Below are 21,228 nucleotides of genomic sequence, written 5' to 3'. Positions count from 1 at the left end.
GAAATTATTAATTATTTGATAGAAGCAAGAAGCTCAAGACTAATGAGACATGATGCCAGGATCTCTCATTGGTTAGCATACTAGTACTTATATGTAAAGCCATGCCATAAAGTTAATATTTAAGGTATGTTTAAATGTATTGAATTTTATCAATTGGGTAGGGGCAAAAAGATTTCGATCTGTCAGATTCAAGTCAATTCTATCGTTTTTTTTGCCAGAGGTTGATGACATCGCCATCGATGTTAAAGCCTGCTGGTCTCCTAGTTCTGAGTTGAAAAATCCAGTATGCCTCCTGTCTACCAAACTTGACAAATATTTAGCCACAAATAAAGTCGCTAAAAAAAGAGCACTGAATTACTGACTCAAGGCATGTATACAAACAATATATAACAATTTTAGTTAAAAAGTGCCCAATCCATAGCTGAGAGTGTGTTATATAATAAAAGTAAATACTTACCGTGTAAGACACCTATCCATATATAGCAGACAGCCAAACCAGTACTGAAACATCAGCAGATGTAATGGTACAAAAGTATATTGTCGATCTATAAAGGGAGGCAGCAGATGAATCCCTGTGACCGATTTACAGAGAGCCTTATGAATAGATTTCCCATAGGCAAAAACATTGTTTCGTCAGGCAATACTCCCTTCACATCCCTCAGACAAACACTGCACTTAGAGAGGAACTGGGCTTCAATATGCTTAGAAGCGCCTTTCACTGAAGAAATCAAGCACGTCATGCTTCACCCCTTCCTAAGGAGGCAAAGTTTGTAAAACTGAGGTATGAGTGAGGTGGGAGGTGTATGTATAGGCATTTGAGGTTTGGGAAACTTTGCCCCCTCCTGGAAAGAATGTATATCCCATACGTCACTAGCTCATGGACTCGTCACCTATATGAAAGAAATCAGCATAAAGTTATTTAAAAATAAGCAAAACTATACATTTTTACCAAAACACACCCAGATGGGTTTTATAAATGGATCAGCTACAAAACATTTATGCAAAGAAAAATCTAGTGTATAATGTCACTTTAATGAAAAAAGTCACACAATTAAATGCAAACAAACTTTTTGTCATCAGCCCATGCTCTATGACACCCTGGATTTTAATAATAAACACATCTAATAGACAGTTGTAGAGGAAATAATATTTAAAAACAAGTTACAATATATGTAGAATTAACTTTGTATGACACAAAAAAATACAGCAATCCAAATGTTTCTTCCTTATTTCAGATTTGCTTAGAAGTCTGATTATAAAACTCATTATATAATAGAACTGATGCTGGATTTTTTACCTCTGAACATTATACTTACTATTGCAGCCAACAGTAATAAATAGTACGCTAAACATGCTATCAATTATCAGAAGAATTTATAAAGGCTATTGTAAGACCATGTTGCATAAACAACATGGTTTTGCTTCAACAATGTTGTACTGGCAGAGTCTGTGCTGGGAGAGGGTGCTGCCAAGCACTTTCGTAATGGGTTGGCATCTCCACCCAATTAAGCATTATGGAGAGAGTTACTGCAGCATTACTTTGGAATAGGACAGCATTCAAGTCATATATGGTATGAGAAGAACAATGTTTTTCAGTTCTGTCTACTTTATTAAGCTATACTTTCACTATGGTGATACAGCCTCATTCTTTATAGCTTTTCAATTTTAAACAATTCACTCTATTACTATTTCCTTAGTATGTTATTCAATCTGAATCTAAAAAAGTGTCACACATGTTATTGCAGATGAGGATAAGCAGATTATTTTAGTATGTTAGTGTTGTAAAGTAAAGTGACAGTACTACATAGTGCCAACATCAATAGATTGCAATAAAATGCTTCAATTGCTTTTTAACATTCCAACAAGCAGCAAAGAGTCAGTATCCACTACTCTGCACACATTGCATCCTGGTACAACACTTTTGTGGCTAATTTTCTGGATCTATGGTAAGGTAATGATTATGGTTAGGATTGGGGTTAAGTAGACACTCTGTAATTACAAGATATTGCTGCAGCAAATTAACATAGTGGGTAAATTTGAAAAGGTTTTAAGTTTAAAATGACCATTTTGTTTGCTGCGGATGTTCATTTTAATAAAATGGCGAGGAATCACGCAAAATCTTTTGGGGCTTTTTGAGCATTTTATAGTAATGAAGATGCTGCTAATGCACATTGCTAAAAAGTTCTTAATCTGCCAGACTTTATCCTAGTGTTTGGAATTTGGAACACTCCATTATAATAAATTATCAGTGAAGTCTATAAGCTTCACTTTTCATAGGCAACCGGTTTCTTTCCAATGACTATTGGTGGCCTCCAATCTCTCAAATGGACAATATTGGAACCATAGCAAAAGGGTTAAATGTACAATATTTGTGGGCAGAAAGAAGATAAAATGAGGGAATATAAAAATAGTTAGTTTAGGTGTTTTGTGAACTAAAATAATAGCATATTCTAGACAAGTTGGGGACCATGAGAACTTGCTGCTGCTATTTGTCCAGCATTAAAGTGACATTAAATGACAATATACCGATGTGCTGAAAGCAGAGATTACCCTAAGAATATCATGTAGATGTACTTCATTTATATAACATACTTTAATGTAATGGGTGCCCTGTGATGTTAAAACCTAGGTTTACCGTAATCTGTTCTGCATAGGACAATTAAGAACATATATAAAACAGTCAATAAAAAAGAATGTGTACAAACAAGGCTAACAGGGTTTCCACATGTTTATTGTTTGCAAACTCCCTTTAATTGACTGTTTAATATTTGTCCCTAATTGTACTTAGAAGAAGCTGGATAAGGGGAAACCTAGGTTTCAATATGTCAGCGCCCATTACTTTGTAGAAACTGAGCAGAATTAAGTTAAATTACAGGAAATGGGGGAAAAGTTTGTTCACTGCACATAATAAAACATTTTATATTACAATCTGAACGTGTTCAATGTCCCTTTAAGTGAAAGGGACAAACATTCACTATACACAAACTTGAATATTTTTTTCAGTTTCATTTCAAAATAAAGCTAATCCAGTAAATAATGTGTCTGTGCATTTTCAAATTACAAAAATAGAAATCTTCAGAATAACTGTGAAAAACTCTGAAAATATTAGATATATCCCCAGCCAATGATGTTCATGTCTTTCTGCATTTGAATATTACAGCTTCAGTCACTCCGAGGCTTACTGCATGTGACTCAACATGGATCAAAGACTCAAATGAATTAATTTTGCTCTCCATGCTTTCTTTATTTGTGGTACATTCATTCTTCTTCTCAGGATGTGAATCACCCTTAGCCATGGCAATGTGTCTGTCCTCAACAGCCTTGAATCGAAAATTTGCTTTCAGGTGATGATGAAGGCTTTGGCTGAGCAGCAATACAATAACTCCTTGAACACGAACGACTCTGCAATAACAGATGATATGTTGTAAGAATGAGAGAGCAATACATTTATTTGATCCTCCTTGAAGCAAGAATCCACTGTTCATAACTGCTGGGTACAAAAATCTATATAATAGATCTAAGATGAATTTTATTTTCTCCCTCTAAAATGTGCTGGTACTTTGTAAATGACAGGCATTGCTCCCTATTTATTCTGTTCAAATATTAAAAAGTATTTATAAAATGATCATCTCAAGCATCACCTTACCATTTTGCAGCCCTCAAAGGGGTATTGTGCTAAATCTGAAAGATAGCATTTAAACATAACATTTTTACCAACCAAGCAGTAGCAGGAAGTATATGAGTGATAAAGCTTTATCAATTTGAATTTAAAATGTACACATTTTTTCCATGTAAGAAACAGAAAATAAACATGACAGCATCCATTTTAATTCTGCAACCAACAAAATATAAATGAAAGCATTTTCTTTGTTTGTTTTTACGGAGCTGTAAGATGAATAATAGTAATTGATTTGGGATGCACAGTTTACCACCCCAAATCAGAGTTAAATAATAATTATTTCTATAAATAAATGACAATATATTTGTAAGATAGAACGTACAGAGAGGCCTAGATCAGTGTTCCTCAAGTATCCCCCAACAGGCCAGGTATTCATTATAGCTGAACCAGTACACAGGTGAAGTAATCAGCTGATCAGTAACACCATGGCTACTAACCTGCTCTCACCCACTGTTTCAGCTATAATGAAAACCTGGCCTGTTGGGGGTATTTGAGGACCGTGCTTGAGAAACAATGGCCTAGTCCTAAATCACTGGTTTTCAAACATGTCCTCAGGCCTCCCTAACAGGCCAGATTTTCAGGATTACCTTGTTTGAGAGCCTTTAAAATAACCATGTTTAATATGACAAGTGTAATGTATAATAAATCACAATTGAATAGATAAATCCAAACGTGATAAATAAATTATAACAAAATAATAAACTGAAGTCAATTATAGTGATAAAGTATCAAAAGTTAATGGATACACTGTCCCAGGCTTTGTCCTCGAATCCTTCCTTTGTTTTCAGTAAAACACCTCAGAAAGAAAAACAGAGGGAGATAATAGTGTAATCCTGTTAAAATGAACCAACTGAAGATTTTAGTTTTCCATTACTCACGTGGTTCTGAGCTTTTACCGAGCTCTATTGTATTGGGGCAATGCTATGTTAGGCACACAACCAGCCACACCTCCGGTGTATCGTCAAACGTGTTTATTATTAAAATAACAAATTCCCGTATGGGCATATCAGGAAACAATTGGTACATATATTGTCTCAAATTCCCAAAAACCTTTGAGGATAAACAATATTCTCCTATTCCTTGTATTGTCCCTTCACTTAGCCCAGGAATAACAAATGTTTTCAGTTTTTTTCAAGGATACATTCAATTCATTGTTACCAGATATTTAACTTCCCTTGTTGTTCTGTATTGGTCCCCCTGTGTAGTACTGATCCAATTTTTTAAAATTGGTGCCTTCTTCACCGTAATAAAATAAGTATAAAACTTTAGTGTCTGTAAAGCAATGGGTGCTGCCATGTTGTAACTAAGGTTTTTTTCTCCGTTGGGGCCAATTAGAGAAATTTGGAAATAAGTCACTAGAGTGTGCAGCCAATGACTGTGTGGTATATCACAGGAACTGAAAAGCACACAATTATCAGAATGAATTTACAGGAAAAAATAAATAATGAAAGAATATTGCAAAGTTTTATATATATATATATATATATATATATATATATATACACACACACACACACACACATTTTATATAACCATCTCAAACGGCTAGATTACAAGTTTTGCATTAGAGGCTGTGCGGTGCTAATGAGCAGTTTATGCTCACAGCTCACTTACAGACAGCACTGGTATTACAGGTTTTTACAAACCAGACAAGAAGTGAGCGTTGAGCAAAATTTTGCTCATTACCGCACTCCAATACCAGCGCTGCTTATGTTAGCAGTGAGCTGGTGTAACGTGCTTGTGCACGATTTCCCCATAGGAATCAACGGGGAGAGTTGGCTGAAATAAAGTCTAAAACCTTCAAAAAAGCAGCCTAAAACTCCTTAACGCAGCCCCATTGATTCCTATGCGGAAATACATTTTATGTTTACACCTAACACCCTAACATGAACCCCGAGTCTAAACACCCCTAATCTTACACTTATTAACCCCTAATCTGCCACCCCCGACATCGTCGACACCTACATTATAATTATGAACCCCTAATCTGCCGCTCTGGACACCACCGCCACCTACATTATACTTATGAACCCCTAATCTGCTGCCCCCAACATCGCCGACACCTACATTATATTTATTAACCCCTAATCTGCCGCCCCCAACGTCGCCGCCACTATAACATATTAACCCCTAAACCACCGCACTCCCGCCTCACAAACAGTTAAATATTATTAACCCCTAATCTGCCGTCCCTAACATCGCCGACACCTACCTACATTTATTAACCCCTAATCTGCCGCCCCCAACGTCGCCGCCACTATAACATATTAACCCCTAAACCACCGCACTCCTGCCTCACAAACATTAGTTAAATATTATTAACCCCTAATCTGGCGTCCCTAACATCGCTGACACCTACCTACATTTATTAACCCCTAATCTGCCGCCCCCAACGTCGTCGCCACTATACTAAAGTTATTAACCCCTAAATCTAAGTTTAACCCTAACCCCCCTAACGTAAATATAATTTAAATAAATCTAAATAAAAATTACTATAATTAACTAAATTATTCCTATTTAAAACTAAATACCTATAAAATAAACCCTAAGATAGCTACAATATAACTAATAGTTACATTGTAGCTATCTTAGGGTTTATTTTTATTTTACAGGCAAGTTTGTATTTATTTTAACTAGGTAGAATAGTTAGTTATTAAATAGTTATTAACTATTTAATAACTACCTAGCTAAAATAAATACAAAAGTACCTGTAAAATAAAACCTAACCTAAGTTACAATAACACCTAACACTACACTATAATTAAATTAATTCCCTAAATTAAATACAATTAAATAAAATGAGCTAAAGTACAAAAAAAAACACACTAAATTACAGAAAACAATAAACAAATTACAAGATTTTTAAACTAATTACACCTAATCTAATCCCCCTAACAAAATAAAAAAGCCCTCCCAAGATAAAAAAAAAGCCTTACCCTACACTAAAAGGGCCTTTTGCGGGGCATTGCCCCAAAGTAATCAGCTCTTTTACCTGTAAAAAAAATTACAAATCCCCCCCAACATTACAACCCACCACCCACACAACCAACCCTACTCTAAAACCCACCCAATACGCCCTTAAAAAACCTAACACTAACCCCTTGAAGATCACCTTACCAGGAGAAGTCTTCATCCAACCGGGCCGAAGTCCTCAACAAAGCCGGGAGAAGTCTTCATCCAAGCCGGGCGAAGTGGTCCTCCAGACGGGCAGAAGTCTTCATCCAGACGGCATCTTCTATCTTCATCCATCCGGCGCGGAGCGGGTCCATCTTCAAGACATCCGACGCGGAGCATCCTCTTCATCCGACGGCTCTTCTGGAATGAAGGTTCCTTTAAATGATGTCATCCAAGATGGCGTCCCTTCAATTCCGATTGACTGATAGAATTCTATCAGCCAATCGGAATTAAGGTAGAAAAAAATCCTATTGGCTGATGCAATCAGCCAATAGGATTGAGCTGGCATTCTATTGGCTGTTCCAATCAGCCAATAGAATGCGAGCTCAATCCTATTGGCTGATTGCATCAGCCAATAGGATTTTTTTCTACCTTAATTCCGATTGGCTTATAGAATTGGATGACGTAATTTAAAGGAACCTTCATTCCAGAAGAGCCGTCGGATGAAGAGGATGCTCCACGCCGGATGTCTTGAAGATGGACCCACTCCGCACCAGATAGATGAAGATAGAAGATGCCGTCTGGATGAAGACTTCTGCCCGTCTGGAGGACCACTTCGCCTGGCTTGGATGAAGACTTCTCCCGGCTTCGTTGAGGACTTCGGCCCGGTTGGATGAAGACTTCTCCCGGTAAGGTGATCTTCAAGGGGTTAGTGTTAGTTTTTTTTTTAAGGGGGTATTGGGTGGGTTTTAGAGTAGGGTTGGTTGTGTGAGTGGTCGGTTTTAATGTTGGGGGGGGTTTGTAATATTTTTTTACAGGTAAAAGAGCTGATTACTTTGGGGCAATGCCCCGCAAAAGGCCCTTTTAAGGGCTATTTGTAATTTAGTGTAGGGCTTTTTTTTTATTTTGGGGGGCTTTTTATTTTGTTAGGGGGATTAGATTAGGTGTAATTAGTTTAAAAATCTTGTAATTTGTTTATTATTTTCTGTAATTTAGTGTTTTTTTTGTTGTACTTTAGCTAATTGTATTTAATTGCATTTAATTGTATTTAATTTAGGGAATTAATTTAATTATAGTGTAGTGTTAGGTGTAATTGTAACTTAGGTTAGGTTTTATTTTACATGTACTTTTGTATTTATTTTAGCTAGGTAGTTATTAAATAGTTAATAACTATTTAATAACTATTGTACCTAGTTAAAATACAAACTTGCCTGTAAAATAAAAATAAACCCTAAGCTAGACACAATGTAACTATTAGTTATATTGTAGCTAGCTTAGGGTTTATTTTATAGGTAAGTATTTAGTTTTAAATAGAAATGATTTAGATAAGGATAGGAATTTTATTTAGATTTATTGTAATTATATTCAAGTTAGGGGGGGTTAGGGTTAGACTTAGATTTAGTGGTTAGTAACTTTAGTATAGTGGCGGCGACGTTGGGGGCGACAGATTAGGGGTTAATAAATGTAGGTAGGTGTCGGCGATGTTAGGGACGGCAGATTAGGGGTTAATAATATTTAACTAATGTTTGTGAGGTGGGAGTGCGGTGGTTTAGGGGTTAATATATTTGATATATTAGGGGTTAAAATGTAATTTTAGTGTTTGCAATACGGGAGGGTCTCAGTTTAGGGGTTAACAGGTAGTTTATGGGTGTTAGTGTACTTTTTAGCACTAGTTAAGAGTTTTATGCTACGGCGTTGTAGTGTAAAACTCTTAACTATTGACTTTAAAATGTGGTATTATTCTTGACAGGAGAGGGTGTACCGCTCACTTTTTGCCAGACTCGTAATACCGGCGCTATGCAAGTCCCTTTAGAAAAATAGGATACGCAATTTACGTAAGTGGATTTGCAGTATTTCCAAGTCTGGCCAAAAAAGTGAGCGGTACACCTGTACCTGCAAGACTCGTAATACCAGCGGGCGTTAAAAAGCAGCGTTAGGACCGGCCAATGCTGCTTTTTAAGCCTAACGCAAAACTCGTAATCTAACCGAAAGTGTTTACTGTCCCTTTAGGGAGACCTAACAGGGGTTAATTATCCTTAATAATAGAAGCCTTTATGAAACCTTAGTTGTGCAGTATCTGGTTGCTTTTTTATTCAAACATTCACGCTACACAAGTATATAGTTACAGTTTTAAATGTATTACCGAAATTTGAACAAAAGGAGATATTCTGAATGTGATTTTGTCTACTTTTTATGCTATGAGGGTGATTTTAAAAAGGTGTGAAAAATGTCAGTGGCTTTATAATTAAGCATTAATACATTTCAAGTAAGCATAGAAAATATTGTTGGTATTGATTGTGCACCAACACCGCCACATATTTACACAAATAAGTCATTTTGGCAGGTTTTGCACACCAACAAACAAGATTTTCATGATATGTAAACTAAAGCACAAGTGAAATAATCAGCTGATCAGTAACCATAGTTACTAAACAAAGAGTAACTGCTACTCACGGCCCAGCTCCGATCCTTGAAGTGCAAGGCATTAAGCAAAGGAGTACTTCCCCTCTAGCCCGGAGTGTTGCAGCAGCAACGAATCGAGCCTCTCAATACTTAGGGAGCACAGAAGGAGAAAATATTGTTAAAAACATTAAACACACTTGACATAGCATTTAGGGAACCGAGAGTCTGACGTGTTTCGCGCTCCCTAATGGCACTTAATCATAGATTTAGCTGACTATTTTACCTGTGGTATAGTTCAGATATCATGAAAATCTGTCCCATTGGTGTGCTCTGAGGGCTTAGATTAAACACATGGAAAAACAGTGGCCTCCAAACATTTCTATCATCCATGCTAAAGAATATGATTTTAAGGGATATATATATATAAAAAAAAATGTGATTCAGACAGAGCATACAATTTTGAAAAAGTTTCAGAGTTTCAGAATGGTTAATGGTGACCTTGCCTCCTGAGGAGACAAAACTCCATGCACTCTCAGAGGCACTGAGACTGATTTAGGCTGGTGTTTGTCCTTATCACGATCCAGGATAAAAATGTAGCCGCCTATAAAGAGGGACTGGTGGATCTGCTGCCATAACAGGGACGGTCTTGTCTTGGCAAAGGGAACTGAATCTGAGGCAGCCACCATGAGGCCAACAATATTCATACATTGAGCTACAAAAGGCAGTGGAATATGCAGAAGTCAAGCACAAGCCTGTTGAAGCTTGACTCTGTGTTGTTCTGTTAGATTCTATGATTGACCCTAAGGGCACAATAGTTTGAGACGTTAAGGAGCTCTGTGTTTCTGTCAGGGTTTTTTCCTGACTTGTTTACCATGTGCTGCTGGCAGCCATTTTACTCACCTCTCTTCCTGACTATGGTGCATTGTGGGGGATGCTGCTCACTTCCTGCACTTCCTTTTATGGCCAGACTGGATTACATCATCCATGTGAGACAGGATGCAGTCTCAGAATTGTGATGTCATAACTTATTATTTAAAGGGCCTCTGTTCAGTATGCTTTGTCCTTGCGTTGTCTCAGACCTGTTTGTGAGAGCTCCTGTGTATTACCTGGCTGTCTGACGTCCTTCCTGGTTCCTGATCCCTGGCTTGTTCCTGACTCTGCTGTTCTCCTTGTTCCTGATTCCGGCTCGTCTGACTACTCGCTTTGGCTCCTGACTCGGCTTGTCTGACTACCAGCTCTGGTTTTGATTCCTGGCTTGTTATTTGACTTGTGGACTTTTTATTATTTTTTGCTATTAATAAAGGTGTGATTATTTTTGCACTTCTCGTCTCAGTCTGATTCCTGGCACCCTGACATTACGCAACTACCATGAATCCTGATGGTGCTAGTAATCCACCTTTACCTGCCATAATTTCCAGGATGGATGAACAGGATCACCGCTTGGATCAATTTGCACTAGACCTGCAAACCCTGCTGACTCGCACTGCACATTTGGACCAAAGTGTCCCGCAAGTTATGGCTGCACCTATGCCAACCAGGAGCATGTCCGGTTCTGCACCTCTACCTCAGCGATATGGAGGCGATCCTAATCAGTGCAGAGGGTTTTTGAACCAGGCGGGCATTTACTTTGAGATGTTACCTCAGGCGTTTCTCTCTGACAGAGCTAAGGTGGGATTTCTCATCTCGTTACTCTCTGACACAGCTCTTGCCTGAGCTAACCCCTTGTGGGAGACTAATAAACCTGTGATTTCAAATAACCTCAATTTGTGGCCTCCTTTCGAAGGGTATTTGATGTTCCAGCTCGCTCCTCCTCTGCTGCTAAACTACTCATGTCCATTCAGCAAGGTACAAGATCTGTTGCTCAGTATGCCATTGAGTTCCGTACGCTTGCAGCAGAGGTAGGCTGGAACAATGAAGCCCTTGTTGCCGCCTTCTTTCATGGGCTCTCTGATGCGATTAAAGACGAAGGTGCTGCCAGAGACTTAACAGAGGATCTTGAGGCATTGGTGTCTTTTTTTATCCTAATTGACATCAGACTAAGTGAGAGGCCTTCTTTCAAGGAGCGCTTGCGGAAGCCTCCTGTACCGTTGTCTCCTACGTGTTCGTTCCCACCCATGCCTCCCTCTCCTCCCATGCCTCCTGGTCCCGAGTCACCTGTTGGGGGCAGACCTTAGGTGGTTTATCCTTGTCCCTGGAACCGCTAAAGGAGAAACTTTTGGTCACGGTTGTCCTTTCCTGGGTGGACTCCTCCATAGTCACCCAGGCTCTTGTTGACTCCGGTGCTGCGGGCTATTTCATTGACAGTGCTTTTGTATCGAAGCACTCCATTCCTGTTTTGCCTCGGTCCGTTCCGCTTGCTATTGAGGCCATTGATGGCAGGCCCCTTAAGCCCGCACTGGTTACTCACGAAACCGCTCCGTTGTCCATGGCTGTTGGGGCTCTCCATTTTGAAACCCTCCAGTTCCAGGTGATAAACTCTCCGCATTTTCCGGTTGTTCTGGGTTATCCCTGGCTCCAAAAGCACAATCCCAGTCTCGACTGGTGCAGGTCCGAAATTTTGTCGTGGTCTCCGCAATGTATTTCCACTTGTCTTCAGAAACCAGTTAAAGTCTTGTGCACTTCTTCAGTATCTCCATTGCCAGAGGAGTACCAAGAGTTCCTAGACGTTTTTAACAAGGTGCGTGCCGGTACGTTGCCTCCTCACCGATCTTACGATTGTGCCATAGACCTGCAACCCAGAGCCATTCCTCCTCAGGGCCGGGTTTACCCTCCGTCTGTTGCAGAGAATTGTGCTATGGAGGAGTATGTTTTCGTGGGGGATCATCCGCAAATCCTGCTCTCCTGCAGGGGCTGGCTTCTTCTTTGTGAAGAAAAAGGGTGGCGAGTTAAGACCATGCATCGATTATAGGGGTCTTAATCGTCTTACCATTAAGAATGCTTACCCTATTCCGCTCATTACGGAACTCTTTGACCGCCTCAAGGGAGCTACAGTCTTTACTAAGCTTGATTTGAGAGGAGCGTACAATCTCGTTAGGATGAAGGAGGGCCACGAATGGAAAACAGCATTTAACACCAGGAGCGTGCATTATGAGTATCTTGTAATGCCCTTTGGCCTATGTAATGCTCCTGCTGTTTTCCAGGAATTTATTAATGATGTCCTACGAGATATGTTGCAACAGTGTGTTGTGGTGCACTTAGACGACATCTTCATACACTCACCCACACTTGAGGCTCACCGTTCTGATGTTACACGGGTTCTTCAGAGACTACGTGAGAACGGCCTGTTTTGTAAACTTGAGAAATGTGAGTTCCATCAGACTCAAGTATCCTTCCTAGGTTACGTTATCTCCGTTGCAGGGTTCTCCATGGATCCTGACAAGTTATCTGCAGTTCTGCATTGGCCTCGCCCAGTTGGTCTTCGGTCTATTCAACGTTTTTTGGGGTTCGCCAATTACTATAGAAAGTTTATTAAAAACTTTTCTTCCTTGGTCAAACCTATCACAGACATGACCCGTAAAGAGAATGATCCACTCCATTGGTCACCTACTGCCATTGAGGCCTTTGATAGTCTTAAGACTGCCTTTGCTGCCGCTCCAGTTCTGGCTCATCCTAACCCTGTCCTGCCTTTTCGTTCTTGAGGTCGATACGTCTGAGACTGGAGTAGGTGCCCTCTTGTCTCAATGTCCTACGCCTGACGGTTCCTTGCATCCGTGTGGTTTCTTCTCTAGGAAATTGTCTCCAGCGGAGTGTAATTATGAAATTGGCGACAGGGAATTGCTGGCCATAATTTTGGCACTCAAGGAATGGAGGCATCTTCTCGAGGGTACTAGCGTGCCAGTACTCATTCTTACTGACCACAAGAATTTAACTTATCTATCTGAAGCAAAACGTTTGTCACCCCGACAGGCCAGATGGGCGCTATTTTTGTCTCGATTTAATTATGTGGTCTCCTACCTGCCTGGTAGTAAGAATGTTAGGGCTGATGCTCTCTCTCTACAATTTTCACCTCTGTCCAAGGAGGAGTCTGTACCTACTCCAGTTATACCTCCTGACCATATTTTGGCTACCATACGTACTAATTTGACTTCTCCCTTGGGGGAGGAGATCCTGGCTGCACAAACCAATGAACCTCCTGAAAAACCTAGTGGTAAGTGTTTTGTTCCTGAGAATCTTCGAACTAAACTTTTGCACACTTACCACTATCCTAAATCCGCAGGTCACCCAGGCAAGAACCAAATGATTTGGTCTGTCACTCGACAAGTCTGGTGGCCAGGTCTTCGCTCTGATGTTGCTTCGTATGTTGCCTCCTGCTCAGTTTGTGCACAGAATAAGACTCCTCGACGTCTTCCTGTGGGTCTTCTTCAACCTATTGCTAATGGTGAGCGTCCTTGGACACATCTTTCCATGGACTTCATTGTCGAGCTCCCTGTTTCCAATGGCAATACAGTTATCCTTATGGTGGTTGACCGTTTTTCTAAAATGTCACATTGCATTCCCTTGAAGAAGTTGCCTACCGCTCAGGAGCTTGCTTAAATTTTTGCCCGTGAGGTCTTCCGTTTACATGGGTTACCCAAGGAGATAGTGTCGGACCGGGGTAGCCAGTTTGTCTCCAGATTTTGGCGTTCCTTTTGTGCTCAAATGGGGATCCAGCTCTCCTTCTCCTCGGCATATCACCCTCAATCCAATGGGGCTGCGGAACGGTCTAATCAAGCTCTGGAACAGTTCCTCCATTGCTATGTCTCAGATCACCACAATAATTGGTCTGAACTGTTACCTTGGGCAGAGTTTGATCGTAAAAGTGCTATTAATGCTTCCTCCAAGTTATCCCCGTTCATGGCGAATTATGGGTTTCAACCATCCTTGTTGCCCGATTCATTCATGTCTCGGGGTATTCCGGCTTTGGAGGAGCATCTGCGGCAACTCTGTTCCACGTGGGTGCAGATTCAGGATTGCCTTCATTGTTCTATGCAGCGCCAAAAGTTCCAGGCTGATCGTAGGCGTCTGCCTGCACCTTCCTACCAGGTTGGTGAGAGAGTTTGGTTGTCCTCCCGCAACTTGAACCTTCGTGTGCCTTACGGAAGCTCTTGTTTTGTTGGTAACTGACGCAATCTCTTCATGTGCAATGTTCTTGATATTTATTTTGGTCTTCAGTTAACTCCAAGCTCATAGATACAATCCCAACACGCCTGACTAGGGTTAGAGAAACGGTGCAAGAGGAAGAACACACCACTACACTTTCCCAGTTTCTGCCAGTTTTCTTCTTTTTCACATAAGGATATATTTATTTAGGTTTCACCATAGAAGCACAGATTACACCCCTCATCAATATATATCCACTTCTCATTTTTATTTCAACTTACCATTTTTGCCACAACGGATTAAGGTATTAAACTGAGAACTATTATTGTTTATATATTTTTTGGGACACACTCCATAGACTTATCACTAAGGACTAAGACTTCTCGGCATCTAGAGACTTTACGCCTTCCACTAGCTAGCAACATTGTTTTCTTCCTTATTTTTATATTTAGATATATTTTTCCTATATTTTTTTCCCCAGCTGGGGATATTCCTTTACTCCAATGAAGAATCGCTCACTGTTTTTATTGTCTCACATTATATCTTGTAATAAATGTTATTCATTGATTCTGTTTTAAGTAGCAGCATATGCATCACCTTTTTTAAATTGCCTGTTTAAATACTTTTTAATTGCCTGCATACAAACTTTAGCCTTGTTGGCGCTCCTATTCTTTCCTTCATTGTCATTTCTCTCATTAGATCCGGTTAGATGATCTGGATAGTGAGTTTGTTTTATCTGGCGCGGTCTACTATATCTCACTCATCAGGATGTTGGCAAAGTGGCCAATAGGTGCTACACATTGTTGTGATGATCAGTGACCCAGTTATATAAGGGATAGCTGCTGCCTATTAAAGGGACATAAAACAAGTTGGGATAGAGACAAAATAATATAATATGCACTTTAATTACTTTACCTGCAAATTTATACTGCAGTGCCTAGCTATTAACCCTTTCTTTTTAGTTTCTGAATTGTAAAGTTCTAACTCCCCCCACACAATTCCTTTTATGGCTGTATCTATGTTTATTGTTCTTTTGGTAAAATGCAAAAGTGAATAGGGATTATCTGTTAGAGCATGTGAACTCAGTTGAAATACAATGCCTGTGTCTAAACACTGATAAGAGGGGTGGAGTTAGCTGCTCCAGGCAGCTTAGCTATGTAATTTATTTTGCTTTTTTTTTTTAATTATTTTAAAATACTTGCTCGCAATTTTTTTAAAAATTTTTTTTATGCAAACTATTTTAAATTAATTAGCCCTTTTAGGATATGCACAGATCTCAACCTGTTTTATGGCACTTTAAGTAACTCAGATATCTGGAGTCACCAGAGTTCACTGATTGACCTACACTACAATGGGGACTAGTGGTTACTCAGAGGTAATTAGGAGACCACTAATCTTTTAGTGATAGTTTGATGATCAGTAACCATGGAGTAACCTTTGACTATGGAGGGACTGGTGATCACTGAGTGACCACAAAGTGGCTGGTATTTACTCAGTAAAGTTTTATATATGATTGGGTGGCATGAAATAACAAAATCTGCTTAGGTCAATACCTTGAGTTAACTACCTTAAAAAATATATATTTATGTGTGTCAATTTTGAGAATCTGGGCAGTTTTCCTATACCAAATGAGAGTTACACCATTACATCATTTTAGAAAATGTATACATAGCTGCAGATAAAGACCTTAAAATTATCAAAACTAATATATACAAGCTCTCAGCTAAGATTAAAAGATTAAACTGGAAGAGTTAGTTACCGCATCTGGCCAAATGGGACAAGCCCAGGGACCACATCAAGGTCTCTTTCAAAACCCTAATACAGCCATACAAATGCCAGCTCTCAATCAAACAAACTAGGAACAAGTCAGGGTTCACAGACTTATGCAATCACCCTAGACATATAGAAAACACGGAAGGGGACTGCACTCTCAGACTGGAAAGGGTACACATCCCATGACCCTGCAACATGCTCAGCCCTGGGTGCTAATAACACTCTCAGGAAGCTGTGCTGTCTAAGGAGCCACAGTCAGTTAACCCCAGACAAGTCTGGGTGCAAGGCCCATAGAGACAATTGCAAAATAAATTAATACAACGCATAGAGAAAGTCCAGCACTCACTTACAAGCTCTCAGTTTAGATTAAAAGCAAAACTGGAAGAGTTAGTTACAGCATCTGGCCAAATAGGACAAGCCTAGGTACAACCCTGACTTGTTCCCAGTTTGTTTGATTGAGAGCTGGCATTTATATGGCTGTATTAGGGACCCAGGTTTTGGAAGAGACCTTGACGTGGTACATGGGCTTGTCCTATTTGGCCAGATGCTGTAACTAACTATTCCAGTTTTGCTTTTAATCTTAGCTGAGAGCTTGTAAGCGAGTACTGGACTTTCTTTGTGTGTTGTATTAATTTATTTTGCTAAATTTTCTCTTTGGGCCTTTGGAGTGTGTTTGGAGACTCTGCACAGGCCATTGTTACCTTACAGGGAGTGCTAAGGTTGTGTAAGATTATATATATATATATATATATATATACACAAATGCTATAGAAATGAATGCACCTAGATGCATCCACTACTATAAAGAAAGTTGCGCACACTCACAATAAGATAATTCAAGATGATATACAATGTAACTAATATGGATACAAGCAAATTGACTGTTCACAAAAACAGAATTTATGTTTACCTGATAAATTTCTTTCTCCTATGGTGTATCCGGTCCACGGCTTCATCCTTACTTGTGGGATATTCTCAATCCCTACAGGAAGTGGCAAAGAGAGCACACAGCAGAGCTGTCCATATAGCTCCCCTCAGGCTCCGCCCCCCCCAGTCATTCGACCGACGGTTAGGAGAAAAAGGAGAACCATAGGGTGCAGTGGTGACTGTAGTTTACAAAAAATAAAATTTAAACCTGACCAAATGCCAGGGTGGGCCGTGGACCGGATACACCGTAGGAGAAAACAGAATTTATGTTTACCTGATAAATTACTTTCTCCAACGGTGTGTCCGGTCCACGGCGTCATCCTTACTTGTGGGATATTCTCTTCCCCAACAGGAAATGGCAAAGAGCCCAGCAAAGCTGGTCACATGATCCCTCCTAGGCTCCGCCTACCCCAGTCATTCGACCGACGTTAAGGAGGAATATTTGCATAGGAGAAACCATATGGTACCGTGGTGACTGTAGTTAAAGAAAATAAATTATCAGACCTGATTAAAAAAACCAGGGCGGGCCGTGGACCGGACACACCGTTGGAGAAAGTAATTTATCAGGTAAACATAAATTCTGTTTTCTCCAACATAGGTGTGTCCGGTCCACGGCGTCATCCTTACTTGTGGGAACCAATACCAAAGCTTTAGGACACGGATGAAGGGAGGGAGCAAATCAGGTCACCTAAATGGAAGGCACCACGGCTTGCAAAACCTTTCTCCCAAAAATAGCCTCAGAAGAAGCAAAAGTATCAAACTTGTAAAATTTGGTAAAAGTGTGCAGTGAAGACCAAGTCGCTGCCCTACAAATCTGATCAACAGAAGCCTCGTTCTTGAAGGCCCATGTGGAAGCCACAGCCCTAGTGGAATGAGCTGTGATTCTTTCGGGAGGCTGCCGTCCGGCAGTCTCGTAAGCCAATCTGATGATGCTTTTAATCCAAAAAGAGAGAGAGGTAGAAGTTGCTTTTTGACCTCTCCTTTTACCGGAATAAACAACAAACAAGGAAGATGTTTGTCTAAAATCCTTTGTAGCATCTAAATAGAATTTTAGAGCGCGAACAACATCCAAATTGTGCAACAAACGTTCCTTCTTTGAAACTGGTTTCGGACACAGAGAAGGTACGATAATCTCCTGGTTAATGTTTTTGTTAGAAACAACTTTTGGAAGAAAACCAGGTTTAGTACGTAAAACCACCTTATCTGCATGGAACACCAGATAAGGAGGAGAACACTGCAGAGCAGATAATTCTGAAACTCTTCTAGCAGAAGAAATTGCAACTAAAAACAAAACTTTCCAAGATAATAACTTAATATCAACGGAATGCAAGGGTTCAAACGGAACCCCCTGAAGAACTGAAAGAACTAAATTGAGACTCCAAGGAGGAGTCAAAGGTTTGTAAACAGGCTTAATTCTAACCAGAGCCTGAACAAAGGCTTGAACATCTGGCACAGCGGCCAGCTTTTTGTGAAGTAACACAGACAAGGCAGAAATCTGTCCCTTCAGGGAACTTGCAGATAATCCTTTTTCCAATCCTTCTTGAAGGAAGGATAGAATCCTAGGAATCTTAACCTTGTCCCAAGGGAATCCTTTAGATTCACACCAACAGATATATTTTTTCCAAATTTTGTGGTAAATCTTTCTAGTTACAGGCTTTCTGGCCTGAACAAGAGTATCGATAACAGAATCTGAGAATCCTCGCTTCGATAAGATCAAGCGTTCAATCTCCAAGCAGTCAGCTGGAGTGAAACCAGATTCGGATGTTCGAACGGACCCTGAACAAGAAGGTCTCGTCTCAAAGGTAGCTTCCAAGGAGGAGCCGATGACATATTCACCAGATCTGCGTACCAAGTCCTGCGTGGCCACGCAGGAGCTATCAAGATCACCGACGCCCTCTCCTGATTGATCCTGGCTACCAGCCGGGGGATGAGAGGAAACGGCGGGAACACATAAGCTAGTTTGAAGGTCCAAGGTGCTACTAGTGCATCCACTAGAGCCGCCTTGGGATCCCTGGATCTGGACCCGTAGCAAGGAACTTTGAAGTTCTGACGAGAGGCCATCAGATCCATGTCTGGAATGCCCCACAGCTGAGTGACTTGGGCAAAGATTTCCGGATGGAGTTCCCACTCCCCCGGATGCAATGTCTGACGACTCAGAAAATCCGCTTCCCAATTTTCCACTCCTGGGATGTGGATAGCAGACAGGTGGCAGGAGTGAGACTCCGCCCATAGAATGATTTTGGTCACTTCTTCCATCGCCAGGGAACTCCTTGTTCCCCCCTGATGGTTGATGTACGCAACAGTTGTCATGTTGTCTGATTGAAACCGTATGAACTTGGCCCTCGCTAGCTGAGGCCAAGCCTTGAGAGCATTGAATATCGCTCTCAGTTCCAGAATATTTATCGGTAGAAGAGATTCTTCCCGAGACCAAAGACCCTGAGCTTTCAGGGATCCCCAGACCGCGCCCCAGCCCATCAGACTGGCGTCGGTCGTGACAATGACCCACTCTGGTCTGCGGAAAGTCATCCCTCGTGACAGGTTGTCCAGGGACAGCCACCAACGGAGTGAGTCTCTGGTCCTCTGATTTACTTGTATCTTCGGAGACAAGTCTGTATAGTCCCCATTCCACTGACTGAGCATGCACAGTTGTAATGGTCTTAGATGAATGCGTGCAAAAGGAACTATGTCCATTGCCGCTACCATCAACCCGATCACTTCCATGCACTGAGCTATGGAAGGAAGAGGAACGGAATGGAGTATCCGACAAGAGTCTAGAAGTTTTGTTTTTCTGGCCTCTGTCAGAAAAATCCTCATTTCTAAGGAGTCTATTATTGTTCCCAAGAAGGGAACCCTTGTTGACGGAGATAGAGAACTCTTTTCCACGTTCACTTTCCATCCGTGAGATCTGAGAAAGGCCAGGACAATGTCCGTGTGAGCCTTTGCTTGAGGAAGGGACGACGCTTGAATCAGAATGTCGTCCAAGTAAGGTACTACAGCAATGCCCCTTGGTCTTAGCACAGCTAGAAGGGACCCTAGTACCTTTGTGAAAATCCTTGAAGCAGTGGCTAATCCGAAAGGAAGCGCCACGAACTGGTAATGTTTGTCCAGGAATGCGAACCTCAGGAACCGATGATGTTCCTTGTGGATAGGAATATGTAGATACGCATCCTTTAAATCCACCGTGGTCATGAATTGACCTTCCTGGATGGAAGGAAGAATAGTTCGAATGGTTTCCATCTTGAACGATGGAACCTTGAGAAACTTGTTTAAGATCTTGAGATCTAAGATTGGTCTGAACGTTCCCTCTTTTTTGGGAACTATAAACAGATTGGAGTAGAACCCCATCCCTTGTTCTCTTAATGGAACGGGATGAATCACTCCCATTTTTAACAGGTCTTCTACACAATGTAAGAATGCCTGTCTTTTTATGTGGTCTGAAGACAACTGAGACCTGTGGAACCTCCCCCTTGGGGGAAGTCCCTTGAATTCCAGAAGATAACCTTGGGAGACTATTTCTAGCGCCCAAGGATCCAGAACATCTCTTGCCCAAGCCTGAGCGAAGAGAGAGAGTCTGCCCCCCACCAGATCCGGTCCCGGATCGGGGGCCAACATTTCATGCTGTCTTGGTAGCAGTGGCAGGTTTCTTGGCCTGCTTTCCCTTGTTCCAGCCTTGCATTGGTCTCCAAGCTGGCTTGGCTTGAGAAGTATTACCCTCTTGCTTAGAGGACGTAGCACTTTGGGCTGGTCCGTTTCTACGAAAGGGACGAAAATTAGGTTTATTTTTTGCCTTGAAAGGCCGATCCTGAGGAAGGGCGTGGCCCTTACCCCCAGTGATATCCGAGATAATCTCTTTCAAGTCAGGGCCAAACAGCGTTTTCCCCTTGAAAGGAATGTTAAGTAGCTTGTTCTTGGAAGACGCATCAGCCGACCAAGATTTCAACCAAAGCGCTCTGCGCGCCACAATAGCAAACCCAGAATTCTTAGCCGCTAACCTAGCCAATTGCAAAGTGGCGTCTAGGGTGAAAGAATTAGCCAATTTGAGAGCATTGATTCTGTCCATAATCTCCTCATAAGGAGGAGAATCACTGTCGACCGCCTTTATCAGCTCATCGAACCAGAAACATGCGGCTGTAGCGACAGGGACAATGCATGAAATTGGTTGTAGAAGGTAACCCTGCTGAACAAACATCTTTTTAAGCAAACCTTCTAATTTTTTATCCATAGGATCTTTGAAAGCACAACTATCCTCTATG

At 41.0% G+C, this 21,228-nt stretch overlaps 1 protein-coding gene across 1 annotated transcript in view; it reads right to left on the bottom strand.

The window, feature by feature from the left end:
- Window positions 1-1,013: 1,013 nt before the first annotated feature.
- THUMPD2 (THUMP domain containing 2) overlaps window positions 1,014-21,228 on the bottom strand; it is a 156,886-nt gene continuing 136,671 nt past the window's right edge. Inside the window, exon 10 of the mRNA XM_053711911.1 lies at window positions 1,014-3,402. Within this exon, the coding sequence (XP_053567886.1) occupies window positions 3,132-3,402 (271 nt within the window). The 3' untranslated portion in view covers window positions 1,014-3,131. The remainder of the gene's footprint in view (window positions 3,403-21,228) is intronic.

The sequence above is a fragment of the Bombina bombina genome, chromosome 4 (genome assembly GCF_027579735.1).
Source record: "Bombina bombina isolate aBomBom1 chromosome 4, aBomBom1.pri, whole genome shotgun sequence".
Taxonomy (NCBI): domain Eukaryota; kingdom Metazoa; phylum Chordata; class Amphibia; order Anura; family Bombinatoridae; genus Bombina; species Bombina bombina.
Note: the sequence above shows the minus strand (reverse complement) of the source record. Positions and strands in the feature narration are given on the sequence as shown.